The 15,751-nt window shown below is 37.0% G+C and overlaps 2 protein-coding genes across 4 annotated transcripts; both read right to left on the bottom strand.

The window, feature by feature from the left end:
* Positions 1–706: 706 nt before the first annotated feature.
* LOC149013151 (uncharacterized) lies at positions 707–5,192 on the bottom strand. The gene is made up of 8 exons (XM_089159959.1): positions 5,102–5,192; positions 4,162–4,467; positions 2,821–3,330; positions 2,514–2,696; positions 2,314–2,406; positions 2,139–2,222; positions 1,567–2,051; positions 707–1,378 (listed from the first exon to the last, which is right to left on the bottom strand). The coding sequence occupies exons 1-8, from the start codon at positions 5,160–5,162 to the stop codon at positions 728–730; spliced, it is 2,373 nt and encodes a 790-aa protein (XP_089016085.1). The 5' UTR covers positions 5,163–5,192; the 3' UTR covers positions 707–727.
* Positions 5,193–6,967: 1,775 nt separating this feature from the next.
* On the bottom strand, positions 6,968–10,906 carry LOC149013150 (uncharacterized). 3 transcript variants are annotated; one of them, XM_089159958.1, is made up of 9 exons: positions 10,845–10,887; positions 9,906–10,175; positions 9,184–9,753; positions 8,916–9,092; positions 8,653–8,745; positions 8,475–8,555; positions 8,029–8,389; positions 7,908–7,948; positions 7,545–7,632 (listed from the first exon to the last, which is right to left on the bottom strand). In XM_089159958.1, the coding sequence occupies exons 1-8, from the start codon at positions 10,858–10,860 to the stop codon at positions 7,924–7,926; spliced, it is 1,593 nt and encodes a 530-aa protein (XP_089016084.1). In that variant the 5' UTR covers positions 10,861–10,887; the 3' UTR covers positions 7,545–7,632; positions 7,908–7,923. The 3 variants fall into 3 exon arrangements, with proteins under 3 accessions (XP_089016083.1, XP_089016082.1, XP_089016084.1); XM_089159957.1 differs by having other exon boundaries at positions 6,968–7,632; positions 7,908–8,389; positions 9,906–10,172; positions 10,845–10,906; XM_089159956.1 differs by having other exon boundaries at positions 6,968–7,632; positions 7,908–8,389.
* Between the last annotated feature and the right edge of the window lie 4,845 nt (positions 10,907–15,751).

The following is a 15,751-nucleotide window of genomic DNA, read 5'->3' as shown; positions in this document are numbered from 1 at the left end:
GTTTTAGTTGTCAAATTTAATGGCGGAGGTAGTCTAGTGGTTCCAAGCTCACTCCCAAGTGGTTTGGTAACTCTTATGTCCCAAGTTTGAATTCCCTTTGCTCCTCTGTTTCTCGCACTGGACAATTTTGTGCTCTTCGCTCAGGGCATGGGGTCACTATCAACTTCTGTGGATTATACTAGACCTCCGGTGGGGTAATACTGACCGGATCGGTACTTGTGCTGGTAGTTTATAAGACTAATGTTGGCATAGGTCAAACTTGAAAGTCTGAACATTGTTTGGTGGGGGTGCAAGGGCGCTGCTAGCGCTTCCCCTTTGAGTTACCAAAATTTGTTTTTCTAACTTATTTGTATTTCAACATCCTCAAGTCCTTCCTTTTACCCAGAAATTTTTTATGGAACCATAGGCTTAAGAAATACAGTTGATACATACTAGGTCAATTGGTGGGACCTTAGAAAGGAGAGAAGAAGAAGAGTGGCCAATCCATTCCAGAGCGAGACAAGAAGAAACGTTGTGAAGGAACGAGGAAAAGAGATGGAGGGAGCTAGAGAGAAGGTGCTCACAATTAGATATATAGCCCTAATTATTCGAATACTATGGCAACTGATTATTCGAAAGGAAAAACATTACTAATGATATGCTAGCTTTAACTTTCAACATCAAACCACTAATGAATAGAACAAATTAACCAACATCTCAAGTTATTCCTTAAATTAAACATGTTCCACTACCTAATAAAAACACTTGCATTAGACTTGGATGCAGTCAACCTTGATTGTTTTCTGACCCCAAATACTTCTGCCCTAGTATTGGCGAAAGCCAATTCTATGAATAGGGGGAATTCCATAAAAGCACATACGGTAATTGTCACACCAGCTAGAAATACAATAGGAAAAGAGACCCAGACAACATCGTAATGAACTAAACCTAGGACAGCTACAACAAATTCTATCATCATTCCTGCTATAGAAATAAATAGAAAGACAAGGCCACCAATCAACATCCAAGGCAATCTGTTCAAGAAGTCTTCTTCTGCGTAACGTGAAGTAGCGATGGCTAGAAACATCAACATTGAAGCAACTGAAGAGCAAAGTGCTAGTATGTTTGCTGAAACGAAAACTATCGAAAAGTTTTCATGTATATAACTAGGCTTGCCTGTGCCACGATCCTTGGTTGTACCTGGTACAGTAAACACTGCTGCAAACATAATTGTGGTAACAAGGGTTGCAACCACCATGCATTGTGTTGCTGTGTCCTTCATCCAAACTGCCGCTTCGTTTACTAGCTCTTTATGTGCCTCCGTGAATAGAATTTTTGCCGTCTTTCCATCTGCGTTTTCAAAGTCTTCATAATACGGAGGCATGATGCTTGCCACTTCCTATGATAAGAAAGAAAAAAAGCATCAAAAGTGAAACACTACTACACTTGAAACCTTAGATTCGTCTATGCATGGTTTTCTTCCAAGAGGAGCCAGAGGCATGATGCTTTCCATGTCCATTAACGTGGAAGGAATTGAATACTAGAAAGCTTGGTGGCCGGCGCCAGGGAAAGTAAAAATAGGTTCACCTTGTACCACCGCAGTTCATGTTGCACTTGGAGGGCTGCACCTGGGACTTGATTGAGACAACGTACAGGAGCGAGTTTTGCTGCCAAATGTAACATACTATTCTTATTAGACTCCTCTACTAACATAATGATATCATTCTTCATTGCGCCTAGCTCATGGATGCGGTTGAAAATCCTTCCTTGGCGGTTGCTGATTGCATGATGAAATAAAGTTGGCCCTCCTGGTCTTCTTCCTACCTCATCTACTTCAGACGACATTGGATAAAAGTGTAAAAGATGAGGACAACTATAGATGACCTCGTCAAGGAATTCAGTGATTCCAAGCTCAGAAGCTCGGAATATTGCACCAAGTACTTCATCATAGTTGTTGTCGGAATTGAGGTCTTCAATTTCGTAGATTATCTTGTTCCATATTTTTTGTAGCAGCTTTGCAGCCCTGTGATGCTTTAATTTCATATCATAAATGGTCATCTTCCAACATGGAACTGCAATTGTAAACAAGAATTGACATGACAGAGGCTAAATAGCAAAGCAACTAGTTTTTTATGTTCAAGCTCTTCTTAGGTCCTCACCTAGTTTAAGTAGTAGTATCGCATATAGTCGATGGAACCACAGAGGTAATACCTTATGAAATCGAACAGCAATTCCATCTCTACCTGTGCGACCACCAATCATAAGGTTTTCTACATCAAAATCTCACTCACACAGACACACACACATACACCCATGCACACATGCAGAAGTCACCTTGAGGATTGTCATGGGATGCGTTGGATGAATTTTCTACATCTCTTGTTATTTGCCTCCAAAGATTATCGTGCTCATCATCAACATCTAAGGCTGCTCCAAAGTATAGTAAAATGACAAAATATATGGCAAGGTTTCACCAATTAAAGGAAGGAAAAAAAAAAAAAAAAATGGAAGAAGAAAGAAAGGAAAAAACTTACATGAGTATATGGTGTTCACTATATAATTTCTCAGGATACCAAACCCGCGTGATGACTTAGTGATAGGGATTGAACTTGGAAATGCAGAAGCCTTCCTTGACAGTGCACCCAATGCTGTTTCCCCTCTTCTGTCCTTCACCAATACTAAATTTGGATGTGTTTCTAGAAGATGACTAGCCAAATCTACAAACAAAATAATCTGGTGATTTTACTTCTAATCCATTAATCACATGGATCCCAGTATACACAGAAAGAATAGTAATAAGAAGCTCCTCTAGAGAAATTCATTATAATACTTCTCGCTTACCAAAGAAATCACCCAAAATTAGACAAGTAAGAAGTCCAGCTCTAATAACATTCTTTGCTTTTTCTGCTTCTGGGGGACAATCAAGACGATCATGTTGTAGAGTGATTGGGTAGAGATAATAAACAACATCTTTATTGCCTGCCCTAGCAGCGACAGTTACTGGGATGTCGCCTTCATAGTAATCACTAATGAGCATCACTAAATCTTCATTCTGCTTTACAAGGACCTTCACAATATCCAGGTTTCCAACTGAGACAGCCATATGAAGTGCTGGTCTACGGTATTTTCCTGATATTGCTAGTTCATTTGGTTCCATCATCTCTACCATTTCCTGTACAATTTTAACCTGTTCATGTTGAACTGCTACATGAAGAGGAATATCTCCTTCAGAGGTAAGCCTGGCAGTAAGAACACTTTTATTTTTTGAGACTAATTGAACCACAGTCGTTAAATCACCATTTACGATAGCTGAATACAAGGGCATCCACCATGTATAATTTGTAACTGTTCCTGCCAAATGTAAAGCATATGTGTAATTACTAATCAAGGGTGTCCATTTGAGAGTGAAATTGAATTACCTATGGAATGGTCTTAATTAATTCTTGCATACAACAACCTTATTCTATTTCTTCAGAGAGGTTGTTCTAAGGGCCGGGTGACTAGTCCAAATCCTTTTCACCCATACAACCACATTCACAGTGATTAAGCTGGGACAATATGAGTCATGTGAGTGTTGCTATATGGGTGGAGGAGCAGGTTGGGTGGAGAAGATGTCCACTATTTGAGGGTGGGCATATATACTTGGCAAAAAAAAAATTTAAAAAAATGCAAGAATACATGTAAAATACATTTTACCAAACCTACCACGAAACTCAAATAGACAAATAGTGAACAAGTGAGATTGCTTATATTGTAAGAAATATGAACGAATTGTCTCTTCTTCTTTTTTTGTGTTGGTGAAAAGGATTTTCTCTTCAGGATATTGTAATTCCATAATTCAAATCCTCTCCACCCAAGGGCACAGTCCACCTCATTTTTGTCTCTCTCACTCAACCTAACACAGGCTTCTCTTTGGGACAATGTAATTGCATAATTCACATCCTCTCCCTTTGGGTGAACTCTCGTGTTAGGTTGAGTGTGAGAGGTAAAGATGTGATGGATTGTACACTCGAATGGAGAGTATCTAGATTGGTAATCGCATGCTCATTTCCCAAATTTTTTTTGCAAAGAATCACCTTAATTAGATGGAAGAGTACACATTTCCGTTTTGAGTTATATTTTATATCATCGAAGTTTATCTAGATATTCAAGAAAATGAATCTATCATAAAGACATATATACCTGATGTTCGCAATGTCTCGCCGGCACTCTTAAACATGATCTCCAATTGACTCCAGATAGAACAAGCTTTGCCTCTACCTTCAATAAATGGAAGTACCCATGCTCCACATGTTCTCTTGATAATTGATCGAACTCGTGCATTCCAAAAATTTAGATCTCCATAAGGGGGTGTAGGTACTGTTTCATCAACAAGACCCCAGAGCTTTTCTCTTCTCAAGTATTTTTCTATCTCAACTTTCCAGATCCCAAAGTTATCTTTGGATAACTTAGGAATGGCTTCTAAAATTTCAAGGTCTTCCATGTATTCTGCAAAAGTAAAACACATTTTTGTCTGATCATTACATATGATGTGAACAAATTATAAATCCATTAACACTTCAGTTTTTTTTTTCTCTTCTCATTTTTGGCTGTTTAGAAGTAAAACATATCATAGATCTTGAACTAGTCAATCTTTCACTTCTGAGCGAAATAAAGTGTATTACCTATTGCAATCTAGTGGTCATAGTTTTCAATAAGCAAACTGCAAGGGTACTATCATGATATCATCAGTGCAGCGTGACAATGTACACATACTTATCTAAGCTTTGTGAAGAGAGTGTTTCCCACCAAACCCATGGCCACTAGGTAGAAATTTTTTAGCCATATCCAGTATGAACACAAACAAATTGCTAATGTGATATAAAATTAGAAATATAAAACATGAATGAAGTTCATCAGTTGGCACCAAACCTGGAAGGGTTGTTTGTGTTTGACAACCAAAAATAGGCTTGGCTGCTTCGATGATGCTCTAGGTCTAGCCCACAAAACTCTTTGGTTTGAACTTATATGATGCTGAATTCCTATGCTAATGACCACAGAGGTAACCCCATGTATGCTGTCTACTTAAAAGATTAACTAGATCTCAATGAGAATTGAGAAGAGAAAGAGTCTGGTTTGTTACCTGCATTATTCGTATCAATAGATGAGTGAAGATCATCATCTGAGATGTGAGTAATCGCCATGAGTGTATATGCTGAACAGGAGCAAGAGAAGACAATCCAAGTTGGAGGATAATGTTTAAGTGCTTGGAAGGAATAAATAGCTGAAAAAGGAAGACCCAACTCTTTAATTTAGTGATTTAAATTTGTTCTTAAACAGGGCTAAAGTAGTGAAGCTTATGTTTCACTCACCACCTTATACCTTCCTTCTACCATAAAGAAAAGAAGGAACCTAGCTTATAGCTTCCTTTTATTACGGTATTAAAGTGTCTAAAAAGAAAAGAGAATCAAAGCAGGCTATAACAGTAGTTTGGACCAAATAGTTAAAGAAATGTTTATCATACTTTTTTATAGGTGATACGTGCATGATTCTATAAGTATATATATTGATTTCAAGAGTCCAATTCCTAAGTTTTTGTATTCGTTTCTCCTGTTGCAGCTTTTGCTCCTACTAGTTTGATAATTGGTATCCTTTATAATCAGAAAATAAATTATAACTTATTTTTAAGTCTTCAAAAAAGTACGCATCGAATGATGACTACAGTGAAAAAAGCATAAACATGGAATAAAGCTACTTACCAGAAATGAAAAGGTGGACTAAAGCAGAACTTCATGTCATTTCTGTTGTAGTCCTTTTTCAAAGGTAAATTCTGGAGCTAGGCATGATAGGGTTTAACTAAAAAGAGAAATGCAGGAAGGAAGAAAGGTACAGACCACATAGAAGAAAAAGAACAGTGAAGACTGGGAAGAGGCAATGGAAAATTATCCAAGACGAGAGCATGCTGGTGAAGAAAAAACAATCATCTGCATAGTGCGGCACCACAGCGTAACAAGTTTAATATACTAAATAAAAAATTGAGATTAGAAGATTGAATTTTAAGTTAAAAATCCATTTTTATGATCCCGTTGAGGATTAACCCTTCTATTTCCGAAAACCCGTTCTAGAACTTGCCAAGCTTCTTCCCTCTCACTTCTCTTTCCTTCATCTCTGGATTTTCTTCCTCTAAGAAGATGGGCAAGTTTCAGAGCTGGGTTTTTAGAAATGGGCCTGATTTATCATTAGAAACCAAATTCTGAAAGCCCAGAATCTGAAGGCCCATAAATTTTACCCTAATATCTATAAGAATACCTTTAGATCTCCGAGTAGGTTAAAGAAAGCGTAGCCCAGGCCCATAATGAAAAAAAGGCAAAAAAGGGAAAAAAAAAAAAAAAAAAAAAAAACTACACGATTTTAAGCCGATGGCGCAATCGTCAAAATGGTATCTTGGATGTGAACCTCAAAAGTTTCTCGATGATGGTACATTAGATGTGGATCCATCACATGCGTGTAGGATCTTCATCGTATGGGAACTATCATCTTACGTGTTGTTCAATTGTCTTTGTTTTAATTGTGATATATATTTAATTTGTATTCGAATATTTGCATCCCAGCTACTTCTTTTACTCGGAAATCTTTAGAATATCTTTATTAGGGATTCAGATCATGATAGGAAGGAAATTTGTAGAACCATAGGTTTAAAATAAAGTTGATACAATATCTCTTGGTTGCTTTGGTCTTGGCCTTTAATCAATACTTGAATGGAACGCTTTGATTTCATCCAATGGGCTTGATCATGGATGTTCTCCTTTTATTGTTCTAGCCTTGATATTTGAGCTCCTAACTGTCATAACATAGTCCAAATTCATTGAGTATAATTTACTATGGCAACTGCCAATTGGAAAGGAAAAACACAACTAATGATATGATTAACATTCAAATCAAACCACTAATGACATACATCATCTTCAACTAATAAAATCAATTAGACAAACCATGCACATCTCAAGTTATTCCTTTCATTCAACTTGTCTCACTACCTAAAAGCACTTGCATTCAACTTCCATGTAGACTTGATTACTTTCTGACCCCAAATATTTTTGCCCTAGTTGCAGGGAAAGTCAATTCTATGAATAGGGGAATTTCCACATAAGCATATATGCTAATTGGCACACTAGCTAGAAACACAATAGGAAAGGAGACCCAGAAAACATTGTAATGAACTAAAACTAGGACAGCTACAACAAATTCTATCATCATTCCCGCAATAGAAATAAATAGAAAGAGAAGGCCAAGGATCAACATCTGGGGCAATCTCTTCAAGAAGTCTTCTTCTGCGTAGCGTGAAGTAATGATGGCTAGAAATATCAACATCGAAGCAACGGAAGAGCAAAGTGCTAGTATATTTGCTGAAACAAACACTATAGAAAACTTTTCATGTATATAATTGGGCTTGCCTGTGTCACTCTCTTTGGCACCAGGTACGGTGGACACTGCTGCAAACATTATTGTGGTAACAAGGGTTGCAACCACCATGCATTGTGTTGCTGTATCCTTCATCCAAGCTGCCCCTTCTTTTACTAGCTCTTGATGCTTCTCCGTGAATAGAATTCTTGCCGTCTTCCCCTCGTTATTTTCAAATTCTTCAAAGCTTGGAGGCATGATGCTTGCCACTTCCTATGACAAGAAATGAAAAAAATATCAAAAGTGAAACACTGCACTTGATATGAAACCTTAGATTCGTCTATGGTTTGCCTCGCCTCCCTGGAGGCGTGATGCTTTCCATCTCCGATGTGGACATAAGTAGCCCAATGTCGAGATTTATGGGCACTTTGACCAACCTCTTTAATATGTAATAAGGTTTTGAAAATAGGTTTTGCATATGTTCCTATTATCTTAAGCTAGCATACAGGAATATTGTCCGGGAAGTGAAGGGAGAAGGGAAAAATTACCTTGTACCATAGTAGTTCATATTGCACTTGGAGGGCTGCACCTGGGACTTGATTGAGACAAGTTTTAGGGGCCAAATTTGCTGCCAAATGTAACATAAGATTCTTGGAATTGTTTGCTAACCTTGTGATATCATACTTCACTAGGCCTAGGTCATGGATGCGGTTAAAAATTTTCCCTTGGCGGTGGGTTACTGCGTAATGGAATATAGTTTGGCCTATTTTTTCCTTCTCTTCTTCTGATTTTTCCTGCTCTTTTTCAAGCTCTGGATAAGTTTGTAAAAGAAGTTGAGGACAATGACAGATGACCTCATCGAGGAATTCAATGATTCCAAACTCAGAAGCTTGAAACAATGCTTTAACTGGTTCATCCTCGACGAGCCTGCGGATTTCAATTTTTGACACTTGCTTCCATATATCTTTTAGCAGCTTTGTGGCCCAGTGATGCTTTAATTTCATGTCATAGATGACCTTATAATATGGAACTACAATTGCAAACAAGAGTAGTTGTCATGACACAGGCTTAGGAATGCAAGTAGTTTCATGTGCAAGCTCTTCTTGGTTGCTCACCTAGTTTAAATACTGTCCCAAATAGTTCATGGAACCACAGAGTTAGTCCCTTATGAAATCGAACAGTAATCCCATCTCCACCTGGGCAACCCCCAATCATAATTAAGCTTTGTAAGAAAGAAAGAAAGAAAGAAAGAAATCATTGTATATTTCTTAACACAGAAGAGAGAGAAGTCACCTTCAACATTGTCCTGGGATGCCTTGGATGGATTTTCAACATCTCCTATTGTTTGCAACGAAAGATTGTTGTGCTTATCATCAACATCTAAGACTGCTCCAAAGTATATTCAAATGACAAAAGTGTTTTGCATTTCGAAGGTAATTTAGAAAGTGAACAAGCTGTGGCTCAATAACTCGAATATCATAAAGGAAAACGAGTCCAAAAAACACATATTTATGTGGCAAGGATTCACCAATTGGGGAAAAACACAAACAACTTACTTGAGTATATGATACTCTCCACATGATCTTTCAGGAAACGAATCCCAGACTTCGCGGTAAGGAATGAACTTGGAAATGCAGAAGGTTTCATTGATAGTGCACCCAAGGCTGTATACCCATTTGCATCCTTTTTCAATAGTAAATTTGGATATCTCTCTAGTAGATGACTAGCCAAATCTACAAACAAAATAAATAAGTGATCTTACTTTTAATCCATTACACAAAAAAATAGTAATAACTAGAGAAATTCAGAATGCTTTTCACTTACCAAAGAAATCACCAAAAATTAGTGAAGTAAGTAGTCCAGCTGTAATAATATTCTTTTTTTTCTCTTTTTCTAATGGACGATCAAGACCATCTTGGTGTATAGTGATTGCTCTAATAATATTCTTTTCTTTTTCTTCTGCCGGTGGACAATCATGTTGCAGAGTGATTCGGTATAGATAATAAACAACATCTTTATTGCCTGCCCTAGCAGCCACAGTTAAAGGGATTTCACCTTCATAGTAATCACAAGTGAGTGTCACTAGATCTTCATGCTTCTCTACTAGAACCTTCACAATATTCAGGTTTCCATTTGAGGCAGCAATATGAAGTGCTGATTTGCTGAACTTTCCAGTTCTTGCTAGTTCATTTGGTTCCATCATCTCTACCATTTTCTCTACAATTTTAACCTGTTGATGTTTAACCGCTACATGAAGAGGATACTCTCCTTCAGAAGTAAGCCTGGCATTAAGAACACTCTTATTTTTTAAGACTAATTGAACCACAGTCATTAAATCACCATTTATGATAGCTGTATACAAGGGCAGCCACCATGTATAATTTGTGAATATTCCTGCCAAATGTAAAGCATATGCACCAATTATTAAGAGTCTCAATCACCTTAATTAGATGGAACAGTTCATGTTTCAGAATTGAGTTATATTTTACATCATCAAAGGTGTCCATCTAGATATTCAAGAAAATGAATTTGTCATAGAGACATACCTGTTGTTCGCAATGTCTCGTCGGCGTTCTTAAACATGATCTCCAACTGTTTCCATACAGAATTGACATTAACTCCTTCAATATATGGGAGTACCCATTCTCCACATTTTTGCCTGATAATTGTTCGAACTCGTGCTTGTCTTGCAAAATCATTTGGATCTTCACCCCAGAGCCCTACACTCTTCAGGTGCTTTTCTATCTTGACTTTCCAAGTGCCATAGTTATCTTTCGATAACTCAGGAATGTCAAGTTCTTCCTTGGGTCCTTCTGCTAAAGTAGAAGATGTTTTGTTTATTTAATTATTTATTTTTGGTTGGGGGAGGGGTTTCAGTTCTTATTTAATCATTACATATAACATATGATGTGAACAAATTATAAATGCATGAACACTTCAGTTTTCCCCCCTTTTTTAGAAGTAAAACATATCATAAATCTTGAACTAATTAATCTTTCACTTCTAAGTGAGGATAAAGTGTATTAGCTATTACAATCTAGTGGTCATGGGTTTCAATAAGGAAATTGAAAATCGAGGCCTACCCAGTGCACAAAGCTACTGTCATCAGTAAAATAGACTTATCTAAGCTTTGGGAAGAGAATGTTTCCCTCTAAACCTATGGCCACTAGGTTATAGTGTTTTAACAATATCTAGTATGGACACAACAAATTACCTAGTGTGATCTAAAATTAGAAATATAAAACATGAATGAAGTTCATCAATTGGCACCAAGCCTAGAAGGGTGGCTTGTGTTTGACAGCTAGAAATAAGCTTGGCTGTTAGATGATGCTCTCGGCCTAGCGCACAATACTCTTTGGTTTGAACTTATATGATGTTGAACTCTTACAGGAATGTCCTTAGAGGGAACATCATGTATACAGTCTACTTAAAAGATCAACCAAATTTCAATTAGAATTGAGAAGAGAAAGAGTTTGGTCTGTTACCTGCAATCTGCTCCATGAGTATATACGTTGAACAAGAGGAAGACAAGACAATGGAAGTTGGAGGATAATGGTAAGTGATTGGAAGGTATAAGTAGCTGGAAAAGGAAATCCCCACAATTAAAATTTGTTCTTAAAGAGGAATAAAGTTTTGAAGCTTATGTTATTAAACCACCTTATACCTTCCTTCTACCATTAAAAAAGAAAAAGAACTTAGCTTTCTCCTTCCTTTTATTATACTATTAAGGTGTCTAAAGACAAAAGAGAATCATAGCATGCTAGTTTTGGACCCAACAGTTGAAGAAGTGTTTATCATACTCTTTTACACGTGATATATGCATGATTCTCTGTAAATATTTATATTTGTTTCAAGAGTCCAATTTGTAAGTTTCTTTATCCTCCTGGAGCTTTTGCTCCTACTACTTTGATAATTGGTATTCTTTACAACCAGAAAAGAAATTCTAAATTATTTTTACTCTTAAAAAAAGTATGCGTTGAATGATGACCACAATGAAGGCATAAACATGGAGTAAGCTTCAACGCCACCCCCACCCAACACTCCCCCCCCCCCCCCAAAAAAAAAAAATAGTTGGAGTAAAGCAAATCCTCATATATTCACTTCTGTGGTAGTTCTTCTGAAAGATAAATTCTGGAGCTCAACATGATTTTTTTACTTAAAAAGACAAATGCAAGGGGGAAGAAACTCCTAGTATTATAAAAGGAAAAGAACAGTGAAAGAAAAAATTCTTCCACAATTTTCCATTGTCTCCTGACTTACTCTCTCTTACATTCATTGTCAATTTTAAACAACATTTTTGTTTCTTGTTTTTTGTGTTTTTCTGTATTTTTGGAACAGGAATGTTTCAAATCATCTATGTGTAATCTAATATGTTTATTGTGTTCTTTTACTTAAATGAACTGAAGTTTTGACACAGTTTTGAGCCCACTTTGACACAAAAAAAAAAAAAAAATTTCTCTTGAAAAGACAGAGGGTATTTTGTCTTTTATACATCAAATCATAATCTCTTACTCTAGAATCTTAAAACTCAAATTTTCTCCATTATTTCGTTCAATTTTTAGTTACAGGGACGTTTTTATTTTTCTTATGTAGCTAAATTTGTTTTTTAGCTGAAAATAAGAAAACGGAACAAAAATGTTAACTCAAAAAAAAAATTTCTTTAGAGTTTCAAAATAGGGAGTTATATTTTGATGTTAAAAATACAAGAATGCCTGCTCCTTTTTCAATAGAAGCATTTTAATTTTTATGAGAGAATTTCTCAAAGCGGGCTTAAAACTATGCCGAAGCACTGAGTTGTTTAAGAAGTGGGAAACAAAACACAAGAAATTAATTGAATTACACATGCATGATTTGGGTTATTGTACTTATTATTGTAATCCGTTGTGCAAAAATTCTTTTGAGTTTCATTGGAAACCAAATCCTGGAAGCCCATAATCTGAAGGCCCAAACCGGTTACAGAAATAATAGCCCATCCATGCCCAGGCCTATAAAAAAATAATTTCTATACGATTTTAAGCCAATGGTACAATCGTCAAAATGGTATCTTGAATCCGAACCACACAAGCTTCTCGAAGATGGTACATCAGATGGTGGATCTATCACAGGCGTAGGATCTTCATCGTATGGGTGCTATCAAAAGCATCTCCTTGATAAAACCACTTGCTTGCACTAAACTTCCATGCAGACTTTACCAAAAAAAAAAAAAAAACTTTTCATGCAGACTCGATTCCATAAAAACATATATGAGATCCAGAAAATACTATAACGAACTAAAACTAGGACAGCCACAACAAATTCTCTCATCATCCCTGTTATAGAAATAAACAGAAAGAGAAGGCCACCGAGCAACAGCAACATTTGAAGCAAACTCTCCCAGAAGTCTGCTTCTACGTAGGGTGAAGTAGCAATGGCTAGAAACATCAACATTGAAGCAACAGAAGAGCAAAGCGAAAATAAGAAATATTAGAAATTCTTCATGTATATAATTGTGCTTGCCACCTATGCCGTTGTCCTTGGCACCTGCTAGGTAAACACTGCTGCAAACATAATTGTGGTAAGAAGGGTTGCAATCTGATTCGAACCAGTATTTGAGCTCAAAGAAAAGAAGAAATTAAGAGGGAGAGAAGCAACAGATTAGAAGAGACAGGGGTTGAGGAAGAAGAACAACACAGAGACAAGAGTAAGAGATGAGAGATAAGATCAATATTCTTCATTCCCTGCAATTACATTTCCCAATTACATTTATAGCTAGACTAGGGTATCCTCTAGTCATATGACCTCTCTACCCCAATATTCTCTTATATTCCCTAACCCATACCCATGTCTCACAATGACACTTTAACCCTTGACCCTCTTATTAACAACACCTATACTATAACCGTAACACAATCACCATGGACTGTGTTGCTGTTTCCTTCATCCAAGTTGCCACATCTTTAACTAGCTCTTTATGTGCCTCTGTGAATAGAATTTTTGCTGTCTTCCCATTTTTATTTTCAAAGTCTTCATAATATGGAGGCATGATGCTTGCCACTTTCTTCTTTCACTTTTGATGGGAATGGTTTGATGGAGTAAGAGGCTTAAGATCTGTTTCCCCTCCCCATTTGTGAACCCAAGGACTTTAATTTCTTAGATTTTGAGATTTACTGATGAGAAAGGTGTTAGGGACTGGTTTTGGCTTTTTTTTTTTTTTTTTTTTTTCTCCTCTTTTTTTTTTTTTTTTCTTCCCCCCCCCCCCCCTCCTCTTCTCCTCCTCTTCTTTTTTTTTTTTTTTTTTTTTTTTTCTTTTCTTCCTCTCCCCCCCCTCCCCTTTCTCCCCCCCCCCTCCCTTTTTTTTCGGGCTTTTCCTTCTCTTTTTTTTTTTTTTTTTTTTTTTTCTCCCTTTTTTTTTTTTTCTTTTCCTTTTTTTTTTTTTTTACGATGGTTTGGTTTTTTATGGACCAAGTTTGTTGGAGGCAAGGCCCTATCCACGGAACCGGATGATTAAACAAATCACCCAAAGTAACAAAATAAACCAAGGATCTTGTGCAATATAAATTGAAAGACAATCACAAAGCAAATAAACAACAAACCACCACAAGAATGAAAATGAAATGCAAACAACACACAAGAATTTTACGTGGTTCACTAATCCCAAATATTCGAGATTAGCTACATCCACGGGGAGGGATTTCACTATTTTAATCTTCAAAATAGTACAAGATTTGAGTGTGATACAATGTTACCTCAACCGGTCACATAACCTCTCAAAGCTCCTTAGAATACCCTTCCACCTTAAGCTCTTGAAGAAAACCCTTCAATCCAAGCTCAAGCTTCAATGGAGTTGCAATGGAGAAGAACACAAGAGAGAAGAAACCCTTTTCTTGCAAAACCACAAGAAGAAGAAGACTCACAAAAGCTGATCCCGTTTTTGGACAAAACCCACTTTAGAAGTCACTAGAAACTCACTTTTTCTCTCTCCATTTACCTCTCCCAAGGCCCTCTTAATGATACCAAACACCTACCCATGTTAAACACTAAGTGGGACCCACCAAATTCAAAATTTGAATTCAAACAAAGATAAAGTGATTTTCATCACTAAACCCAACAATCTCCACCTTGATGGAAATCACTTACTTGTCATGTTTCTTGAAACCAAGAGAAGATAGAGACCAATTCAACTTCTCTCCTTGAACAACCTTGGTAAGCATATCCGCCACATTCTCATTGGTTCCAACTTTTAACAATTGGATCCTTCCGTCTTCAATGACTTCTCGAATGTAATGATATTGTACCAATATATGCTTTGTCCTCTTGTGATGTACCGGGTTCTTGGCCAAGTAAATTGCACTCATATTATCACAAAACAAATGCATACCTTTTGATTCAATGCCAATCTCACCCATCAAACCTTGAAGCCACACCGCTTCTTTACAAGCTTCGGTTGCCGCCATATATTCCGCTTCGGTAGTTGATAATGCCACCGTTGCTTGAAGCTTAGACATCCAACTTATTGGACCATTTCCATACTTGAAAACATACCCCATTGTAGATCGCCCCTTATCACGATCATCACAATAACTAGCATCCACATAGCCTTGAACTTGCTCTCCACCTTTGCTAAATGTGATAGAGTAGTCACTTGTGCCTCTCAAATATCTAAGCACCCATTTTGCCGCCTCCCAATGCTTCTTTCCGGGATTTGCCATAAACCTACTCAACACACCAACCGCATGAGCAATATCCGGCCTAGTGCACACCATTAGAAACATCAAGCTCCCAACTAAACTTGCATAAGGGTATCTTGACATCTTGGTCTTTTCATCTTCCGTATTTGGGCTATCATTGGAAGATAATTTGAAATGTGATCCCAATGGAGTTGAAACCGCCTTTTCTTTACACTTGCCAAACTTCTCAAGAATTTTCTTCACAAAAGACTTTTGTGAAAGTGATAAAGTCCCATTCATTCTATCTCTTTGAATCTCAACTCCAAGAATTTGTTTGGCTTGACCAAGATCCTTCATTTCAAACCTCTTGCTCAAACATCCTTTGAGCTCTTCAATTTTAGCTTTATCCTTGGACACCAAGAGCATGTCATCCACATATAAAACTAAAATCACATATGAACCATCATCAAAGAACTTAATGTATAAACAATGGTCATATTCACTTCTTTTGTAACCAAGACTTAAAATAAAGGAGTCAAAAGTTTTGTACCATTGTCTTGAAGCTTGTTTAAGTCCATATAAGGACTTCCTCAACTTGCACACGAGCTTCCCTTTGCCTTTCTCAACAAATCCTTCCGGTTGCCTCATGTACACCTCTTCAAGAAGATCACCATGTAAAACGCTGTTTTTACATCCATTTGTTCAAGCTCCAAGTCATGTATAGCAACAAGTCCAAGCACCAATCT

Source organism: Hakea prostrata, chromosome 6 (assembly GCF_041222555.1).
Source record: "Hakea prostrata isolate BN-2017 chromosome 6, UWA_Hpros_2, whole genome shotgun sequence".
In the NCBI taxonomy this organism is placed as follows: Eukaryota; Viridiplantae; Streptophyta; class Magnoliopsida; order Proteales; family Proteaceae; genus Hakea; species Hakea prostrata.
This window is presented reverse-complemented; position numbering and strand designations above follow the sequence as displayed.

Bases quoted from the DNA above. Each gene is read 5' to 3' on its own strand.
- LOC149013151 (XM_089159959.1), bottom strand. From the start codon at position 5,162: ATGGCGATTACTCACATCTCAGATGATGATCTTCACTCATCTATTGAT. The intron at 2,052-2,138 runs GTGAGGACCTAA...TTACAATTGCAG, and splicing joins GATACTACTACTTAAACTAG to TTCCATGTTGGAAGATGACC. The intron at 1,379-1,566 runs GTGAACCTATTT...TTCTTATCATAG, and splicing joins ATGAACTGCGGTGGTACAAG to GAAGTGGCAAGCATCATGCC.
- LOC149013150 (XM_089159956.1), bottom strand. The intron at 8,390-8,474 runs GTGAGCAACCAA...TTGCAATTGTAG, and splicing joins TGGGACAGTATTTAAACTAG to TTCCATATTATAAGGTCATC. The intron at 7,633-7,907 runs GTAATTTTTCCC...TTCTTGTCATAG, and splicing joins ATGAACTACTATGGTACAAG to GAAGTGGCAAGCATCATGCC.